The 19,821-nt window shown below is 64.7% G+C and overlaps 2 protein-coding genes across 8 annotated transcripts; one reads left to right on the top strand and one right to left on the bottom strand.

Annotated features, from left to right (window-relative positions):
• Nucleotides 1-2,427: 2,427 nt before the first annotated feature.
• Nucleotides 2,428-19,352, top strand: IDUA (alpha-L-iduronidase). 7 transcript variants are annotated; one of them, XM_004265196.4, is made up of 14 exons: nt 2,428-2,693; nt 3,463-3,603; nt 14,086-14,171; nt 14,322-14,429; nt 14,715-14,810; nt 14,908-15,110; nt 15,276-15,455; nt 15,562-15,778; nt 16,081-16,293; nt 16,400-16,521; nt 16,599-16,724; nt 16,800-16,876; nt 17,282-17,382; nt 17,504-19,352. In XM_004265196.4, the coding sequence occupies exons 1-14, from the start codon at nt 2,551-2,553 to the stop codon at nt 17,608-17,610; spliced, it is 1,920 nt and encodes a 639-aa protein (XP_004265244.1). In that variant the 5' UTR covers nt 2,428-2,550; the 3' UTR covers nt 17,611-19,352. The 7 variants fall into 7 exon arrangements, 5 of the variants coding, with proteins under 5 accessions (XP_004265244.1, XP_033275542.1, XP_033275539.1 ...); XM_033419648.2 differs by having other exon boundaries at nt 2,438-2,693; nt 14,908-15,455; XR_004480858.2 differs by lacking the exon at nt 16,400-16,521 and having other exon boundaries at nt 2,437-2,693; nt 14,908-15,455; nt 17,504-17,543.
• Nucleotides 5,945-11,019, bottom strand: SLC26A1 (solute carrier family 26 member 1). The gene is made up of 2 exons (XM_049709211.1): nt 8,323-11,019; nt 5,945-7,271 (listed from the first exon to the last, which is right to left on the bottom strand). Exon 2 carries the CDS (start codon nt 7,238-7,240, stop codon nt 6,626-6,628), a length of 615 nt encoding a protein of 204 aa, XP_049565168.1. The 5' UTR covers nt 7,241-7,271; nt 8,323-11,019; the 3' UTR covers nt 5,945-6,625.
• Nucleotides 19,353-19,821: the final 469 nt, after the last annotated feature.

Below are 19,821 nucleotides of genomic sequence, written 5' to 3'. Positions count from 1 at the left end.
CCCCATGTGCCGGGGCTCCTCTCGTGCCTCAGCCCTGCAGATGGACGGACCCAGAGCTCAGCACACCGGCTGGACTTCACGCAGCTGTCTTAGCCGCGGGTGCCCTGAACAAGTGGCCCATCTGCACATTGATCATACACTGTCCAACCATCATCTAAAGATCGCCCGCTTCAGAGGTGAGAACTCTAGGAATCTCTTGTCTCACAGACTCCCAAATATATATCAAAATCACACGTTTCCACGTGCACTAAGGCCATGACGTGAGGTGTGGCCAGGACATGCTACACATGTCACTTCTCAAAGTATAGTCCCTGACGGCTCCCAGAGGGCCTGTGTGACTGAGACAAAGACTGGTCTCCTCAAACACCCCTTTGCAAATTCCAGTCCAGCAAGTGGAACCCTAGATGGGCCTCTGTCTTGTCCCAGCCCTTAATCTCTCTTAATTCAAGGACCGTGGTTAACTCACACCTCATGCCAAGTTTCAAAGCATTTCCACTGCCCTCTCCTCTGTTAAAGGGGACCTGTCCTGCCTTTGGGCACTAAAGACTCTTTGCACTGAGGATACTTTAATAATGCCCATCCCCTCCCTCCGCCTCCCCATGTGGTCCTGCCTCCTATTTCTAGGGATCTGTGTCTGTCTGTCTAAGCACACATGATTAACATGATTAAAGCAAGTCCTGAGTGCAAATTTTAGGACGATCTTCAGATGGCTTTCTTTCTTCTGAAGTCACCACGCAGCCTCCTTCGTGTCAAATCTCCCTGTGCCTCCCCCTTACAAGGACACTCAGAACCTGCTCGGATAATCCAGGGTCATCTCCCTATCTCAAGTCCCTTAACTTAGTCCCACCTGCAAAGTCCCTTCACGGTAGACGCTCCCACTCAGAGGACGTGGGGGGCCAGCCGCTCACACACCGTGTGCCCCTCATAATCCCTGGGCTACTACTGCTGTCGTGTTTCAGTCTCTGGATATACTTCGAGCCCCATGAGATGTTATTATTGCCGTGTTATGTGTCACTCTTCCCTAGACTTATAGACAATAGACCTTTCTGCTGCCTTTCCTTTCTTCCTGCCCCTCTGGGCTGCAAGGATCACGTTCTTCTGGAAGAACACCAGTTACCGTTTCCGTAAAGGAGGGTCAGCGGTGACAAGCGTTCTCAGAGTTGGATTCTCCAAAGCGTCTTTATTTGACCTCCATTTCAGAGCACGCTTTTTGCTGGATCGAGACGTCCTGGCTAACTGGTTTAGTTTGAAGTTTTCCTTCCCTTGGCTACTGGTTCTGGCCGCTTCTGTTGGAAAGTCAGTGTTCTTTCTTGCTGTTTTGCACTTTGAGGGTAGCGGGTCCTTTCCCCCTCGAGCTGCTTTGGAGGCTTTCCTTTCAGCTTTGGTTTCAGCATTTCACTAGGACCCGCCTGGGTTCTGCTGCCTTTGTACTTTTCCTCGGGCTACGCAGCACGTCTTCATTCTGTGACTGGATGTCGTCCATCACTTTTAGAGCTCCTCTCTCTGCAGCCCAAGGGACTGGTGACACTGGTTGACTCTGGGGCGGGGTTCTGCTGTCCGAGGGAGGGCAGTGCAAGGCCAGAGGCTCTTCCCCGAGTCCTGAGACGTTTGATTGGTGGAGGATGTGATGCTGTGCGACCTACAGTATATGTACGTATACACACACGTAGTGCATGTGCAGTTTGAAGCTTAAACATTCACCGCTGACCCACCTCCCCCAACACCCAGGCCGCGCTGCCCATCTGCCCATAGAAATGTCCACTTGGCTTCTCAAAGGCAGCTTAGCCCCCTGACCACCCCCGTTGCTTTACAACAGCCCTCCTCTCAGAAAACGTCACATCCGCACGCTGCTCCAGCCAAATTCCTAAGAGCCACCAGTCCACCTTCCAAATGTGTCCCACTTCTGACCACCTTCCACCGAGCAGCCGCCTGGCCCGCGCGTTAGGATACTTGCCGGCCCGCGAGCCGACCTTCCGAAGCATTAACAGACGACGGTTTTCACTCGAGCGCGGAAGGCCGAGCGCTTTCCGAGTGCCGCCCAGTCCCCGCAGTCTGCTCGGCGCGGGAGGGAACGGAGGGGAGCAAACTGCCGGGAAGGGGCTCTAGATTGGGGCGGGGGGTGGCAGCCTGAGGGCAGCTGGGCAGAGCCTACTGCCTTGAGAAGCGCTCCAGATTCCGGGGCTGCGGGAGCTCCCCGCCCCGCCACCCAGCCCCACGCCCACCGCCCCGGGCCCGCCTCCACGGCCGCCTCCCGCCAGACCCCGCCCACGCCTCCTGCTTTCCCCTCCCGGCCGCGCCCCTCCCACAGCCCCGCTCCACGCCCACCGCTCCGGCCCCGCCCACCGCCCGCGGCCCGCCAGACCCCCGCCCGGCCCGCTTCTGCCGAGGCCCCGCCCCGTGCCGGCGGTCACGTGGCGCGCGACCCGGAGGCGGAACCGGCGGGCGGGGCGCGGGGCGCGGACCGCGGCTCCCGGAGCGCGGAGGGCCGGGTGGGTCTCCTGGGATTGGGGTGCTCCCGTGCCCGGAGCTTGCGTCCCCTGCGCCCCCGCCATGCGCCCACCTCGCCCCCGTGCCGCGCTGCTCGCGCTCCTGGCCGCGTCCCTCGCGGCCGCCGAGGTTCCGCACCTGGTGCGCGTGGACGCGGCCCGCGCGCTGCGTCCCCTGCAGCCCTTCTGGAGGAGCACCGGTTTCTGGTGAGCGCTCCGCGGGGGACACTGAGGTCGGAGCGGCCCAGCACGCCCCTGCTCGCTGCGCGCTCTTCCCAAACCGCGGCCGCGCACCCCGGCCCGGGCCTCCGGGACCCCCGTGTCGCACCTGGAGAGACCTGCAGTAGGCGCTCCGAAGTGAGGAGGGCCGCGGCTCGCTCCTTCCTTTCGGGTCCAGCCTCAGAGTGGGGACCTCCTCTCTGTTCGCTGGCTCTATGCGATGTTTCCGGTGCTGCGGAGGTTTTCTAGCTGAGCGGCTGCCCCGTGTGGTGGGGGCCTGGGGCCAGGTCCTGAGTGTGCCTGGTCACCCCCCAGAGGCTGAAGAGCCTGGTGGCCAACCGCGGCAGCCCAGGCTGCAGGAGGGGCTGTGGCCCAGGACACTACTCTTTGGCGCAGACCGGGACCCCCTCGAGGGGGCAACCCCAGAACGTTCGACGTCCCTGCAGTGGGACCTGTCCCCGTCCCTGGTGTCCCTGATTGCCTCTGTCAGACTTGGAGCTGATATCTCCCGGCCGGTGGGGCAGGGAGCAGGGTGGGAATGTGATCTCTCTGGGAGCCCCTGACCCCCATAAACCTGAGACTTCGTCACAGTCCTGGCACTAGGGGGCAGTTTATTACATCAGGGACAGTAAAACTCACCAGCAGACACGCCCCGGTCCTTGCCCTGAGTTTGTAGGTGTGGGGCCTGTGCTGAGGCCCCTCCGCTAGCCCCACTCAAGGGAACTAATGCCTCTGCTTCCCCTTGTTTTGTGCCCAGTCCCCCACTGCCGCACAGCCAGGCTGACCGGTATGACCTCAGCTGGGACCAGCAGCTCAACCTGGCCTACGTGGGTGCCGTCCCTCATGGTGGCATGGAACAGGTTCGGACCCACTGGCTGCTGGACCTCATCACGGCCAGGTGGGTGATGGAGGGGATGGGCAGCCTGGGGGCAGCTGGGCAGAGCCCAGCGTATGGAGATGCAGACGGAGACTGAGAGAAAGTGGCGTCTGGGTGTGGAGAACAGTGAAGTACCGGGCCATGGCGGGGTGACGGGGTGGGGGACGCCTGCTCCAAGAAGCCATTGCCCCTGTGCTTCTCGGCCAAGCATCCTGGGGGCAGGGGAGGATGGAGGGCACCCTCCTGGCGGCACAGGCGCTGTGGCTGCTGGGGCAGCCCCTGGATCGGGCGAGTGGGCACCCTCGCTCTATGCTCAGACTGTGGGGATGCCACGCCAGGGGCCGGGCTGAGGTCGTGTTGGTCACGTCTGCCTTTGGCCCTGCCAGCCCCTGTGGGGGCTGAGGCACAGGGTGTAAGAGACACTTGGGTGTGTGCATTGCGGGGTTTCCTAGACACAGAGACTCTCACCCCTGGCCAGAGCTGCCAGCTCTCACTTGGTGGGGGGGTGCTAGCGGGCCAAGGGACCAACGTCCTTTTGGCACCTTGGAGGCCACGTGACTGCCTCCGGGTCCTTGTTCAAGTAAGACGGGACACCAACTGTCAGGCCGGCTCCATGGACCACAGATGCACAGCACTGGGCCCAGGCTGGCACCGAGGCAGCGTTTGTCTCCAAGGTGCAGTTGAGGGTTCTCAAGTGTCTGGGTCCTTGTGTGTGTTCACTGCCACTCTCCATCCCATTTGGGGTTCCCTGGGTCCTCTAGATTGGAGGCACCAGGCGACAGCAAGATTGCAGTGATGGGTGGTGGGAGTGGAGGCTGGCGGCAGGTACCGGCTCTGTTAGAGGGTGTAGTTGGCGGCAACCGGCTCCTGGCAGCGGGCTCGGGCTGCCTGCACGGCGCAGTGCACGCTGGGGAACAGCTGCCCCTCCTCGGCCGCGTCCCCCGGGTCCTCCCCGAGGAAGCCGCCTCTCCTCAGGGTGTCCCTTACCGAGGGGCCGCAGCAGGCCAGGAGCAGGGTGATGCCCAAGGCCCCGTAGTCTCGGCGCAGGTCCTGCAGCGTGGCCAGGCCGGCAGCATCGAGGAACAGCAGCGGGGCACAGTCAATGACCACTGCGTGGAAGCGGGTCGCCGAGGGCACCAGTGCAGCCGTGCTGCTCCCGGGACCCAGGTCCCTGCCTTCGACAGGCTCTGCCTCGCCAGCCCCCACCTGCGGGCCCCGCTCCTTCCTCCTGGCGGCTGCGTAGCCCGCGTTCAGCCCGGTGAGGCTGTAGAGCGACCGCAGGAAGAAGTCCTTATTGGCGTAGTAGAGGGGCCCCGTGAAGCGGAACACCTGCACACCAGGCTCGGGGACCAGGCCCTCAAATTCTGCTGGGTCCCCGTAGAAGCTGGAATCCCCGGCGCGGGCGAGCAGGGCAGCGTGTGGGTGCCGTGTGCGGCCGGCCAGGCTGAGCAGTGAGAGGAGAATGCCGGCCAGGAGCCCGGCCTCGGTGCTGACCAGCACGCAGGTGGCCGCCGTGGCCACCCAGACCAGAGCATCGGCAGGGCTGAGCCGCCACAGCCGCGGCACGTCCTGCACCTTGCGCAGGGCCCCACGCAGGCTGACGATGATGATGCAGGCCAGCACGCTCCGCTGCAGGTCCCGGAACAGGGGCGCCAGCGCCAGCACCACCAGCAGCACCACAGCGGCGCTCACCGCGCTGGACAGCTGCGTGCGGCACCCGGTGGCTGTCTTCACCAGGCTCTTGGCCAGGGTGGCGCTGGTGGCAAAACAGTGGAAGAAGGCCGGCAGCACGTTGCAGCAGCCCACAGCCAGCAGCTCCTGGTTGGCGCGCACAGAATAGCCATGGCTGCGGGCGAACATCTCCGCCAGCGAGATGGAGAAGGCGGAGCCCACGAGGGCCAGGGACGCGGCGTCCAGCGCCACGCGCCACACCAGCGCCGGGTCTGGCACATGCGGGGCCATGAAGCCAGTGGGGATGTCGCCAGCCACGCTGGAGCCGAAGCGCTCGTGGAACTGCCCGAAGTGGGACACGAGCGTGGCCGCCCCGATGACCAGCAGTTCTGCGGGCAGCGGCACCTTCAAGTGGCGCCGGTAGCGGTCCGAGAGCTCCTTGGCCGCCAGCAGCATGGCCAGGCATGCGGCACTGGTGAGCACGTCACACAGGTTGGCCTGCCCGGCACTGCGTAGCAGGCTCAGCCACGTGCTGACCACCAGGCCCGGCCCCTGGTGCCGCGGGACCCGCACGCCCAGCAGGTGTCGGAGCTGGGAGGTCAGGATGGTCACTGAGGCCCCCATGGCGAAGCCGTCCAGCAGCGGCTGCGAGAGGTAGGCGGACACAAAGCCCAGCCCGAGGATGCCCATGAGGACCTGCAGACAGAGCGTGGTCAGGGCCGCAGGGCGCGGGCATAGCACAGAGCCGGACCTCCCTTCCTCGCATTGCTTATTTCCCACGTGGACCCCACCCGCGGCCGCCTGCACATACGTGTGCGCGCACAGGCACGGCAGACGCCGGAGTGCACGCTGTGGCCACGACGCTCACCGTGGTCTCACACACGCGGGCCCTGGGCATCGGAAGGCAGCTCCTTCCTCGGCCCTGTCCACAGCACCGCCCCCCTCCCGGGGGACCTGGAGCTGAGAGGAAGAACCTGAGGTGGCTCTTGGGAGGGGGCGACGTTGGGGTGGACAGCCCTGGTCCAGTGAGGGCTGGGTGCGGGGAGGCCGTGGGAAGGCAGGCGGGAAGGCAGTTCCCAGGATCCCACTTGGGACAGGAAGCTGGGGAGGATGTGCAGGCCAAGTGGGGGCACATTTGGGCCCGAGGCCACACTCTGCAGCTGGCCAGGCAGGCCCCCGACCCCGGGCACCCTCAGCCCCTCTGGTGCCCCGACCTGGGGTGTTGTCACGCACCCACTTCTGCCTATGCCCTGTTCTCTCCTCGCCTTGCGGGTTAAGCCACTGCCCTGACCTCCTGTCTCCCGCGGGCTTGGCCCTTGCAGGGGGGCGACCAGTACCTGGAGGGCTGCTCTGAGTGGCTGAGCCAGCCTGTCTAGGCCCAGGCCCGGCTCCTCACCTGGTAAACCCCAGCCAGCAGCGTGAGGGCGGTGGCCACGCGGATGGCGTAGCAGTCCCGGCTGCAGTCCTGCAGCCCAAGCGCCGGCATGGTGGCCGAGGCGTTGAGGGCGCTGCGGTTGGCCCTGGGCCCCGGGCCGTCCTGGGCGGGGTCGAAGCCGGCCTGCAGGAGCTCGCGGTCTACCACCTGGCCCACCATGAGGCAGAGCAGGCTGAAGATACCCACGGAGACGTGGCGTGAGGTGCCCATGAGGAAGTAGATGAGGTTCGCAAAGAAGGACGTGTAGAGGCTGTAGATGGGCTGCAGCCCGGCCAGCAGTGAGTAGGCGATGGCCTGGGGCACCAAGATGATGCCGATGACCAGCCCGGATATGACGTCACCCGCCAGGTCCTCCCGAGGCTGGTACTGGCGGAGCCAGCGCGTGGCGGGGAGCAGGTTCTGCAGCAGCGCCCAGGCCCCCTGCACGCTGCACGAACAGCTCCGCCACAGCCGGGCCTTCAGAGCCTCTCGCAGGCCTGGGGGTGCGGGGGGCCGCCGGCGAACCAGCGCCAGCCCCCTGCCCTGCTGTGTGCACTCAGGGGACGCTGCCATCGTGGGGCACCGGCCCGCCCCCCGAGAAAACCTGCAGGGTGGGCAGAAGTGGGTGTCATTGCTGGGGTGGCGAGACGTGTCAGAGTCAGGGCGTCACGGAGACCCAGACTCGCGTGGCCAGAACAAGCTCCACTGCTCTCCGTCCGCGCCCGAGGCCCCTCCGCTCCCCCGGAGCCACCCGGACCACCACAGCCCCCTCTGGCCGTCCCTCCATCACCTCTGCACTGCGGCCCTGCTGGCGGGAAGAGCCTTGCAGATGCCAGGACCCCAAATCTGTGCTGCAGCAGCGCCTGCCACTGCCCGGTCCTTGTGGCAGAATTCCTGGAACGTGCTTTGAGGGGCCGGCTGGGAGGGGAGCGGGGGTGACTGGTGTCCGTCGCCTGCAGGGTGTTCTGGGACAGCAGGCCCCTTTCCCGGTGAGGGTTAACGCTTCTGGGTTTTGGCTGGTGGCTCAGGCCGCACAGGCACACCGCAGAACACACGTGCCAACCCGTCCCTGCTCTCCAGAGGGCAGCCTGCCACCCGGCCCAGGCTGACCTTGCCTCTGTGCTCAGCGAGCACCGGGGCGTCCCGTTCACAGCTGTGCGGAGGTCCGCCAGGACTTCGGCTCTTGCTGTCCCCCTCTTGGTGACATGAAGCAGATGGTCTCTGCTTCCTCAGAGCCTGGTCATCCTGGCGCAGTGTGTGCACTGGCTGGGGATGCGGGGCCTGGGGTGTCCCCGGGTGTGGAGGATGGGCGCTCGTCCCGGCCTGGTGTGAGGTGTGGGCAGGCGGACGCCGCCCCCAGGGCTCGAGTGGCAGGCCTGCCCTTTGGGGGATGCTAGGGGAGCTGTTTCTTTCCTTTGAAGACCTCACCACACGGGGGTCCCTGGACACCTTGAGCTCAGCCAGCCCCCGAGGTCCAGGTGTGTCGACTGAGTGACTGTTTAAACAACGGGGAGCCCACAAAGGAAACAGTGGAATCGGGCCTCTCCACTCACAGCGTCCTGCCCCTCTGCTCCATCCAGGGGGCTGGCCTCTGCTGTGGCCGAGCTGTCTAGAGCTGTCGCTGTCCTGCCGCAGGGTCCCAGGGGGCCTCTTACCTGAGGGGGCCCCTCGCGGGCTCGGCAGAGAGTGCGGACCTAGCTTGTCTGTCCCCGGGGCCTTGGGCTCAGTTAGCGGGTTGGGCGTGCGGGTGGTGGGCTCAGGCACGGAGCTGGCCTTGCACTGACCGGCGGGCAGTGCCCTGTGCCTAGCATCTGACTGCTCGGCTGTGCTGGGTGTGCGGTTAAATCATTTACTCCGAAGATTGCTGAGTCATAGGTTCCCCCAGATGAGCATTACCTGAGCGGCTAATTCGGGGAGTTGTACTGTAATCAGAGGCTCACAGATAGTTACAATTGTGTGGGGCTCTTGCAAGCTTCCAGCCTCCCAGGAGCAGGGCTCCGGGTGCGGGACAGGTGGGCTGGGGCATTGAGTGGCTGGAGCGGGAAGCTTGGACTCTGGGCCCCTGTGGGAGGCAGAAGCTCAGGAGCCTGGCCAGTTGTGTTGGGGGAGGGGCGGGGGAACAGGCAGCGTGCGACCCCTCGGCTCTGGGGCCCAGTGCCATGGCTCCCAGGACCCTGGAGTGTGGGCAAGGATGGGGGTCCGAGGGAGGGGCTGGTCTCCGAGTCCCATCCCGGGACATCCTGTCTGCCAGGAGATGGGTCTGGTCCCCACGGGAGCCAGCTGGGCGCAGAGTAGCCCCATGTTGTGTGGAAAGCAGGCGCAAGGCCGCTGGGGGCGGGGCGGGGGTGTGTGTGGCCGAGGACTGGAGGGCTGCCAGGCATCAGGACACAATTAGCAGCCAGGTGTGCCCTTCCTGCTGCAGGGACGGGGGTCCTGGTTCTGTCCCCTGGAGCCCCACCACCTGGATCCCGGCCAGGTGCTGGCCCGGTGCGGTGGGTGGCCGCCTGGCCTCGCCACGCCTCCATCCACACTCCAGGGCCAGCGGGACCTGCCTCATGGGGCCGGTGTGAAGGTAAACGTTCCCTTTAGATGACTACCCTCGTGTCCCACGTACAGTTAACTAAGAGTGCGCTGCTGTTTTTAAAATTACTCAGAACCTCAGTTCTCACATCTTCAAAATGAACAAGTGGGTGCCTGAGGGGCAACGTGGGGAAAGAACACCGCAGCCCTGAGTGTTCTCCGTCCCGGAGGGGAGGCCTGAGAGGCTGCGGGGGGTCCCTCTGACGGGGCTGCAAGGCTGAGCTGGCCTGGGCCTGCTGTCTCCCAAAGCCCGGGGCAGGGGGTGGGGGGAGCTCCATCCAGGCACCTCCCACGTTCAGTCTCACTTTGGGACTTCCCTCCAGAGCCTCCCTGAAAGTTCTGCCACATCCGTGGCCCGGATGGGAAAGACCAGAGGCCCCATTTGGGGGCAGAGGTGGGAGTGGAACCCCAGGGTGGCTGGGGGGATAGCCAGAGAGTGGGAGGGTCTGCACACCTGCATCAAGGGGGAGGAGTGGTCGGGGCCGAGGCCCCACTGCGATGCCGCGTCCGTCCGATTACTTGTTCTTCAAGAGTCTGTGTTGGGCCCCGAGGTCTCGCCCCGCCCTCCGGAGTCTGAACCCAGCCACCCAGGGCAGAGCCCGGGGCCTCCTGCGCGGTACCCACTCAGTCCTGGGGGTGCTGTTTGTCCAAGGATGTGGTTTACAGGAGCCACCGCCCAGAGGGCTGGCGGGAAAGTCACAGCAGTTCAGGGGCAGATAAGAGTCCTCTCAGGGCTGGAGTGGAGGGGCCACCGAGGGGTCATAACACGCTTATCTCCCAACCCAGCTACTGGCGGGGCGGCATCGTGGGAACTCCCTGCGTGACACGTGTGGGCAGAGGTGGCGGCTGGGCCCACTGCCGGGGAGGGGAGGGGTGAATGGGGGCGGCGGCCCCTCCCCCTCTCAGGAGGTGGGGACAGGGCTTTCAGGGGCTGCCTAGGTTTGGAGCACCTGTGGTGGGATTTTAGGCAGGTGGAGATATTTATGTTTCAGGGAGGGGCTGTTCTCAGCGCTGCAGCACCCGTGTCCCCCATCCAGCTGCACCGCAAGGGGCCTGACCTTGGCTGCCTTGGTGGCAGGGACTGGGCCTCTACTCCCCCAGCCCCTCTAAGCAGGTGAAGAGATACAGCTGAGAGAGAACTGCAGGACCCCGGGGCCTAAGCGCCCCCCCCACCCTGCCTGTCCCTCTGTGCTTTGAGGACTGTGGTTTTCATGCTGCCGTCTGACCAGGCACACAGGCGAGCGTCTTGGGTCCTGGGGCCTTGCTGGCCAAGGCCCACTGTCCCCCTTCACCTCCGCAGGCCCACTGCAGACTCCTCCACTGGGGCAGGGGGGCCACAGGACCCTGGCACGGGTTAACCAGCACGGGGCGTGGGGTCTCCAGCACCTCCGCCTGCTGGAACCGCCCTCATCTTGCCTCCTGCCCAGTCCTGTGCCACATGGTTATTTTAATATTGGTCTTTAAATCACCATTTTAAGCCACTGAGTACACTTATTTGGAAAGGAGCCATGTATCCCCGCAAGTGAAAAGAGGCTGGGCTCCAGGGCCCCGAGAACCAGACCCCAGGGCTCCCAGTTCCAGAAGAGCGACTCTCCTGCCTCCCCGGCCTCTCCTGCCTCCCCGGCCGGCGTCTTCGCAGCGCCGGACCCTGACTGTGGCTGCTGGTTTCCCGCAGCGGCGGGTCTGTGTCTCCCCCTCTGAGCACTCTCGCCCTGCACCATGTATTTCCCCAACCTGGCCCCGCGCCCCGCCATCCCTGCCGACCACGCGCGCCCTGGGTTCCCACCCCGTGCATTTCCACACGTACCCCCACTCTGCGCCTCCTCCCACGAGTGCACCCCCCAAGCCAAGCACGCGCGGCCCGGGCCCCACCCAGCACATTTCCAAACACCCTGCGCCCCCTCCCACGAGTGCGTCCCTCCCTTTGCCAGACGAGCAAGCGCGGCCCCATCTGCACCCGGACCGATCCCCACCCTGTGTTCCCCAGATTCCACGCCCGAGCACGCGAGGCCTGGGGCCCCGCCCCGCGCACCCGAGCACTCACCAGTCCTGGGTGCTGCTGGGTCCTTGCGGCGCACGCGCTCAGGCCCAGGGATGGGGGGTGGGGGGCGTTCCTGGTGCAGGCGTTCCTGACGGCCGCCGGCGTGCAGTGAATAAAGTCGTTGTGCAGCCTCGGCTGCCCCGGCCCAAGTGCCGGGCCAGGAGCGGGAGGCGACGCGGCCTGTGCCTCGCGCCCAGGTTCGGCCCCCTGCGTGGCTGCAGGATGGAGAGGCTCTCGGGCTGGACTGCGTCTGTGACCCGGGCCTCTGCAGGGGGAGTGCAGGGGTGGGCTGCGCGCTACACCTTCTGGCTCAGCCCCCTCACTAGCTTTGATCTCTCAAATTCCCCTCCCAACGGAGGCTGAGACGGATGGAGACCTAGGCACCGACAGTGGGGCCTGAGGACTGCTCCCCGGGGTTTCTGGGCCTGGGATCACCCCAAGGTTGGGTCTTCTGCTCCCCGGGGGGCAGGTTACTGACTCCTAGGGCATTTCTGGGTGCCGACGCTGGGTCAGCGGACACTCAAGTCTACTCAGAGTGACAGGCTGAGATCGGCTCTGCAGCTGGGGCTCCCCTGGTGACACCCCGCTGGCCCAGGACACTGAGCGCCAAACAGCATTTACCCGAGGCCTGATGTGCTCCCGCCCCCGCCCCAAGTCGGCCCAGCGCTGCCAGGATCTGCAGAGAAAGCCTGGCACCCGTGCCCGGGCCTCCACTGTACATGCGTCGCCCATCTCCCACGCCTGCTCCCCCACCCCCATCTGTGGGACTTTGGAACCCGTCCGCTGCCACACATTTAATTTTTACCCGAGCGCTTAAGTTTTTTCCTTTGCTACTGTTGCGACCTTTGGAAGGGGGAAGGGCGGACCCCCGCTGCGCACGTGCTGTGGGTCTGGGCTCCGGAGGTGGGAAGACGTGGCCTGGCCTGGTGAGAGCCAGAGGCACCCTGTCTGCGTGGTGGCTCGGCCTTGACCTTGTGCAGTGACGAGTGGGGCAGAGGAGGCCCAGAAGGGACGTGCTGACTTGTCCAGACCCTCGCTGTCCCTCAGGGGGACAGCGCTGGGCTGGCCAGACTGGCGTGGGACTGACTGGGAGACTTAGACCCAGAGCGGTTCAGGGCCAGATTCCACCTTGATCCCTCGTCGCCCCTCCCTCGCTGCCGCGCAGGCGGGACGCACCTGGATGCCACTAGAGGGCGCAGCTGCACGCCCTGTAGAACGTGTCCGCCCTCCCCCTCAGAACTGTGGATGGACCAGGCGTGCCCTAAGGGGAAGCCCTCAGACCCTCTGCCGGCCCACCCATCTGGGCCACCCCAGGCTGCCGCATCAGCCCCAGGCTCGGTGCTCTACTCAGCCTGCCTCGCCCTCCTTGCCTTGGCCTGACGGCTGAGCACCAGTTTCCTCACCCAGCCCCCGACCCCAGGTGCACCACTTCCACGCCAGCGCATTTGAGACCCATCTTACTCCCCCGCCTGCCTCTGCCAACTGCACGCACCCGCAGGCGCTCAAGCGAAATCCACGGTTGTGCAGAACCCCCCCTTCCCAGCTCCCCTCCAGTCCAGCAGAGGACGCTGGCCCCTCGGCCTCCTAAATCCGTCCGCTCCAGCTCCCCCTTGCTGCTGCCACCAACACCACCCAGTCTGGGCACCATACCTCCCTCAGGGAACCGTCTTCCAGCTCCCACTCTGGCTCCAACGGGCCGATGAAGGGATCCTTTCAAAACATGGCAAAGGCAAAACTATGGAGACAGTAAACACGTCAGGAGTTTGGGGTGGGGGAGGATGAAGAGGTGCGGCACAGAGGATTTTTAGGGCAGTAAAAATACTTTGTGTGATACTACAGTGGTAGATACACGCCAGTATACATTTTTCCAAGCCCACAGAATGTACATCACCAGGTGAGCCCTAATGTGGACTGTGGATTTGGGGTGACTGTGATGTTAGTGTAGGTCCATCAGTTGTAACAAAAGTCCCACTCTGGGATGTTGATCATGGGGGAGGCTGTGCACGTGGGGAGAGAGCGTGGCTGGGGGTAAATGGGAAATCTCAGTACCTCCGTCTCAATTTTGCTGTGAATCCAGAACTGTTCTAAAAAATTATCCTACAAACACATAAAAGAAGTCACGGTACTGCTCTGCTTCAACCCCTGAGAGGACTCCCCATGCCACCCTGGGTCCCATCCCGAGTCAGGATCCCATCCTCACCGTTGTCACGAGGCCCCGTGTGACTGCGTCTCTCACAACCCACACCCCTCTTCTGCCCCAGGCCCGCTAGCTGCTTTCCTGCTGCTTATCACGAATTCATTTCCACCGCAGGGATGAGTGCAGGGTGGGGAGGCTGCCCTTCTCCCTCTCCTGCCTGTCCACATTGCCTCTCAGAGTGTGGAGCCGAGTCTGGGGCCCTGGCCTCCAGGAGGTGCAGGGAAGCAGGGTGTGGCACCATGGGGTCCTGCCAGGCTCATCCCACGGCCTCCCGCTTCACTGTCAGCTGTCTTTAGGATGCCTGTTCTCCCCCCTCCATCCTGTTGTACGTTTCCCAAAAGACCCGCCTGCCCCCTCCCACAGGCTGTTCTGAGCCCCTGAAGGCTCGAGGGTGGGATTCCAGCACAGACACCCTAGTTCATACTAGGCTGTGAGTAACTGATAGGCGTACATAGTTATGCTTTCTGAGGAGAGGGGCCAGCTGAGTCTGGAGCCTAGTCCTGCCCGGCACCTTGCAGGTTTCTTAGCTGCTTGAATGTGGCCACGGTTCCAGTCCCGGGCCCACCTTCCCCCATCCTGACACTGAGTGTCCTTCTACAGGGGGTCAGCCAGGCAGGGCCTGAGCTACAACTTCACCCACCTGGACCGGTACCTGGACCTTCTCAGGGAGAACCAGCTCGTCCCAGGTAAGCTGCCAGCCTCGCCCCTGTACTGCTGGCCCCACCCCCTCCCCTTGGCCTGGCCCTTCTGTCCTCCTGGTTGCCCACTCAGGGCCTCCCTCAGTGCCGGCCTGGTGGAGACAGGCAGGTGAGCACAGCCACCCTCACGTGCTGCAGGCTTTGAGCTGATGGGCAGCCCCTCCGGACGCTTCACTGACTTCGAGGACGAGCGGCAGGTGTTCGAGTGGAAGAACCTGGTTTCCCTCCTGGCCAGGAGATACATCGGTGGGTGGGGCGCGTGCCCTGAGGGGACAGGGTGGGCACTCCTGGGCAGGCTCTCCTCCCACGCCCACCCGGGCCACCTCCTGGTCTTCTCATCATGAACCCACTGAACCAGGGCCTCCTGATGGGGGAGGGGGGGCAAGTCGGTGGGCGGCGAGCTCGTAGGGAATCAGACACTCCGGTCACATCCAAACCCCCCACCATGGTTGCCCTCCCTGGGGATCCCCATGAGCTCATGACCCTGCCCCAGGGGAGGGGCCCTCTCGCCACAGTAGGGACCCTCTGCAGGTAGGTACGGCCTCAAGCACGTTTCCAAGTGGAATTTCGAGACGTGGAACGAGCCGGACCACCACGACTTTGACAACGTGTCCATGACCTTGCAAGGTGGGCAGGCCGGCCTCCTGGGGTCCTGCGGATCTGAGAGGGGGTGGCAGCCGCCCCTCCGGCGCGGGGGTGTGGACTCGGTGTCCCTCCCGCCCAGGCTTCTTGAACTACTACGACGCCTGCTCCGAGGGTCTGCGAGCCGCCAGCTCGGCTCTGCGCCTGGGCGGCCCCGGAGACTCCTTCCACCCGCTGCCGCGCTCCCCGCTCTGCTGGGGCCTCCTGGAGCACTGCCACAACGGCACCAACTTCTTCACCGGGGAGGTGGGCGTGAGGCTGGACTACATCGCCCTCCACAAGAAGGTCAAGCCCGGGATCCCCGCCCTTCCGTCCGTCCCCGCCCCCAACCCAGCGCCTTACGCGGGGGTCCCCCGCACGCGGCAACCCCAGAATGCCCGCCTGCTGCCTGCAGCCCCGCCGCCCCTCCGCGGCGGTCTCGGGGGTTGCTCAGGCGGGGTCTCTGCGCAGGGCGCGGGCAGCTCCATCTACATCCTGGAGCAGGAGGCGGCGGTCGTGCGGCAGATACAGCGGCTCTTCCCCAAGTTCGCGGACACCCCCGTTTACAACGACGAGGCCGACCCGCTGGTGGGCTGGTCCCTGCCGCAGCCCTGGAGGGCCGACGTGACCTACGCTGCCATGGTCGTGAAGGTGGGCCCGCCGCCAGGCCCGCCCCCGGGGGAGGCCTTTCTCCCGGGTGGGAGGGGCAGGCAGGCGGCCCCCGCGGTCGCGTTCCCAGCCACCCCGATTCCCGCAGGTCATCGCACAGCACCAGAACCTGCTGGTGGCCAACACCAGCTCCTCCGTCCGCTACGCGCTCCTAAGCAACGACAACGCCTTCCTGAGTTACCACCCGCACCCCTTCTCTCAACGCACACTCACTGCGCGCTTCCAGGTCAACAACACGCGCCCGCCGCACGTGCAGCTGCTGCGCAAGCCGGTGCTCACGGCGATGGCCCTGCTGGCCCTGCTGGGTGAGCCGCGTGCCGGGTTTCGCGTCACTTCCTGCGAGGGCGGGGCCAGGACGAAGCCGCAGTTGGACGGGGATGTCGTTCTAGGCCAGGAGTAGCTTGTGCAAAGGCCCACGGAAGGATGTGCCTTGCTGGGGAGCCGGGAGCATGTTTCTTGTCCCTCCCCACCCTTCCCCAGCTCAGTGGGTCACAGAGATTGTGGTGTGGCCGGGGACCTCCAGTGGAGGAGGGCAAATGGTGGGAAGCGGGCCCTGGGAAGGTCGAGGGGCGACGACTCTGCGTGGTGACCCCTCTAACCCCCGTAGACGGCGAGCAGCTCTGGGCTGAGGTGTCGCGGGACGGGACGGTGCTGGACAGCAACCACACGGTGGGCGTCCTGGCCAGCACCCACCACCCCATGGGCCCCGCCGATGCCTGGCGCGCCACGGTGCTGGTCTACGCGAGCGACGACACCCGCGCCCATGCCAACCGCAGCGTACCCTTGACTCTGAGCCTGTACGGAGTGCCCCCGGGTCCGGGTAAGCAGGGCTCCCAGAGAGGGGGCTCCAGCTCCTTGGGTGGGGGTAGCTCTGGCGGGGCGGGGCCTGGAGGAGGCGAGCCCGGCCCCAGCATCCCGCTCCGCAGAGGTCGTCTTTGTCCAGCTGTACATGGACAACTGGCTCTGCAGTCCCTACGGCGAGTGGCGGCGCCTGGGCAGGCCCGTCTACCCCTCTGCTGAGCAGTTCCGGCGCATGCGCGCGGCCGAGGTCCGCGGGGAGCGTGGGGTAAGGGGCGGGGCGGCTCCCGAGGTCCGAGGGCCCTGAGCCCCTGACTCTGTCCCCAGGATCCGGCGGCCGTGATGCCGCTCCCTTTTCCCAGCAGCGGCCGCCTGACGCTGCGCCCAGAGCTTCCTCTGCCCTCGCTCTGGCTGGTGCACGTGTGCGCGCGCCCGGAGGAGCCGCCGGGGCAGGCAAGTGGCAGTCCCTTTCCCGCCGCCGCCCCGGTCGCCCCGCCCCCAACCAGTCCCGGTGCCTCACTCCCGCAGGTGACCCGGCTCCGCGCTCTCCCCTTGACCCGCGGGCAGCTGCTTTTGGTCTGGTCCGATGAGCGTGTGGGCTCCAAGTACGTGAGTGCGGCCACCACCCCTACCCCTGCCCCCCCAACGCGCCCTGGGCCCCCAGATCCTCCGGGCTGCAGCGCCCATGTGGCCACTCTCTGTGGCCCTTTGGTCACCCCACGCGGACTGTGCTCTCCACTGCCCATACAGCTGCCCCCACTGTTGGCACAAATGGCTCATGACTTTGTGCTTCTGTGATGTAGGGTGGGGGCGCCTACACAGGCCAGTTGCCCCTGGCACGTGTTCCAGATCCCTCCTCTCAGCCAGTGTGGCCCTTTGTCATTGCAGGAAGAGTGTCCTGGGCCCCGGGGAGGGGCCAGGAAGGGGGCTGGAGGGGAGTAGGGCTCTGGGTGCCCCCTGCCTGCCAGCCCCCCTGGACCCCAGCCCTGGTCCTGCCTGACCTTCCCCAGGTGCCTGTGGACCTACGAGATCCAGTTCTCCCCGGAGGGTGTGGTGTACCTGCCCATCAACAGGAAGCCTTCGACCTTTAACCTCTTTGTGTTCAGCCCAGGTGTGCCTGCTGCCTCAGCACAGTCCCTGTGGGGCGGGGTCCAGGGCCTTCCGGCACCTGGAGTTTGGGGGGATCAGAGGGGTTCAGGTTCAAGGGCAGGCACGTACCTTTGTATCCTCAGACACGGCTGTTGTCTCCGGCTCCTACCGGGTTCGTGCTGTGGACTACTGGGCCCGACCAGGCCCCTTCTCGAGCCCCGTGTGGTACCTGGGGGTCCCCACCCTGTGAGGGCCACTGCTGCCCCGCGACTGGACCTGTGCTGACCGTAAGCCTGGGTGGCCAGAAGCCATGCTGGGCCAGAGTGCCGTCAGCCGGTCATCCTCTCTGTTTGTCCCCTCCTGCCCCTCATTCACCCCCTTAAAGTGCCTTTCCACGCACAGTAATGGGGACGGCCTTCGTGGTGGGCACTGGGCAGACACGAGGCCTGGCTGGAGTGAGGCCATCCCCGCCTCGCCCCACCCCTGCCTGTGGGAGCCGGGATGGGACTCGGGTCGAGCGCAGACAGGTGTGAGTTGCCCAGCCCTGCGCGCCTGGGGTCTCTGGCATCACCGCTGGGTGCAGCAGGCCCCATTCCCAGCCCCTGCGCCAGGAGGGCCCAGAGGGTTCCCACTTCCTGAGGCCCAGCCCGGCTGCCCCCTGCACCCTGCCTGGCCCAGACTGTCCCCAGTTGCAGGGGAGGCCGACAGTGTCCACTCCTGCAGTCATCTGGGCTCCTTACCTGGGTCCAGGAGGAAGCAGCACGCCCAGAAGAGGGCGACTTGGGGACTGTGGATGGACATGTGGATGGGGGCAGGGAAGCCACGAGGGGTGGTGTGGAGCCCTGGGGCTCCTCCCCAACCCCCACGCCCAGCCCAGGCCACCTGGTGAGGCCACGTGGCGAGGAGCGGGGGTGCAGCCAGTCTGGAGCGATGCAAGCGGGAGTGGGGGCTCCGACCCACCCTCCTCTCTCTGCTGCCCTCCGAGCCGCCTGGGCTCAGGGATGGGTGAGGCAGGCCTGGCAGGGCACACGCAAGGCAAGGCCCAGTCACCCCCGGCTCCTGTCCGCATGGAAAGGGCGGGGCACCAGGGCCCACCAGCGGCCTCATCCTGGGCTGGGGATGTCAGCGTGAGCGTTCTCCACCTGAACCCCAAAGCCAGCACCTGTCCCCATTGCCCTTGGCCGCTGGCGAGGCTTCAGGGCTTGGTGCCTGGGGCCCGGCTGTTACATACAAGGGGTGCTGGGGTGCCCAGTGGGCCCCCCGTCTCTGGGCGTTGTCTTCCTGCCTCGTCAGGAAGCTCTAGCTGCATGCGGCTACGTGACCAAGCACCACGGTGGGCAGGCGGCCCGTACAGCAGAGGCTCATTCTCTCGCATCCTGGAGGCCGCAGCCTGAGGGCAGGGGTTCCTCCTGAGGGCGCTCTCCTTGCCTTGCGGACGGCCGCCTCCTCCCCGTGTCCTCACAGGGTCGTCCCTTTGTGTGTGTCTGTGTCCTGATCTCCTCTTCTTATAAGGACACCAGCCGTGTGGGATTCAGGCCCACCCACAAGACCTCATTTGAATCACCTCTTTAAAGCTCTCTCTCCAAATAAGGCCACAGTCTGAGGTACTGGGGGTGAGAACGGCAGTGTATGAACCGGAGGGATCCAGTCCGGTCGGTAGCGGTGGGAGGAATGCATCACTCCGGCGTCAAAGCAGCCTTTTCTTGGGATACAGGCTGCTATATATAAAATATAAGCAATAGGCCGTACTGTGTAGCACAGGGAACTGTATCCAACATCTTGTAATAGAAAAGAACGTGGAGAGGAATATATAGATCGGGTCGGCCAGAAAGTTCATTTGGATTTTCCGTCAGATCTTACGGAGAAACCCGAACGAACTTTCTGGCCGACCCTATATATACATGTATATAACTGAATCACTTTGCGGTACACCAGAAACTAATGGAACGTTGTAAATCATCTATACTTCAATTAAAAATTTTTTTTAAAGCAGGCTTTTCTCTACCTGCTGGTTCGGTAGCCTGAGGACCCCTGATGGTCAGGGGGCATCTCAGCTCGCAGCTTACTGGGAAGGGTACTGGGTTCCCCGGTTCCTTCCTTGGACACTGCACGCTCCACCGCACGCCCCACTGAGCAGAGATCTCAGATGGGCCCCTCCTGTGGAGACAGGTGTGGCTCCAGGGCAGTCAGTGGGGATTTAGCAGTGGCACCTGCGTCTTGGCCAGGACAGCAAAGCCACAGCCGTCTCCAGGGGTAAGTCACCGTCTCCACTTTCACTGTGGTTTGTGTGTTGTCAAGCGGCCACCGGGTTGCTGGCGTGTCCCCATCCTCTGACCGCGTTCTGGTCTTTGCTGGTTTGGGCTTGGGCTGGGAGCTGTGGTGGGAGTTCGGGAAGTCCACGTAATTGGCCCGTGCACGTCCTCCGTCCCTGCTGTCATGGCCACTTTGCACCTGGGCCCAC

The sequence above is a fragment of the Orcinus orca genome, chromosome 4 (genome assembly GCF_937001465.1).
Source record: "Orcinus orca chromosome 4, mOrcOrc1.1, whole genome shotgun sequence".
NCBI classification, from domain to species: Eukaryota; Metazoa; Chordata; class Mammalia; order Artiodactyla; family Delphinidae; genus Orcinus; species Orcinus orca.
Note: the sequence above shows the minus strand (reverse complement) of the source record. Positions and strands in the feature narration are given on the sequence as shown.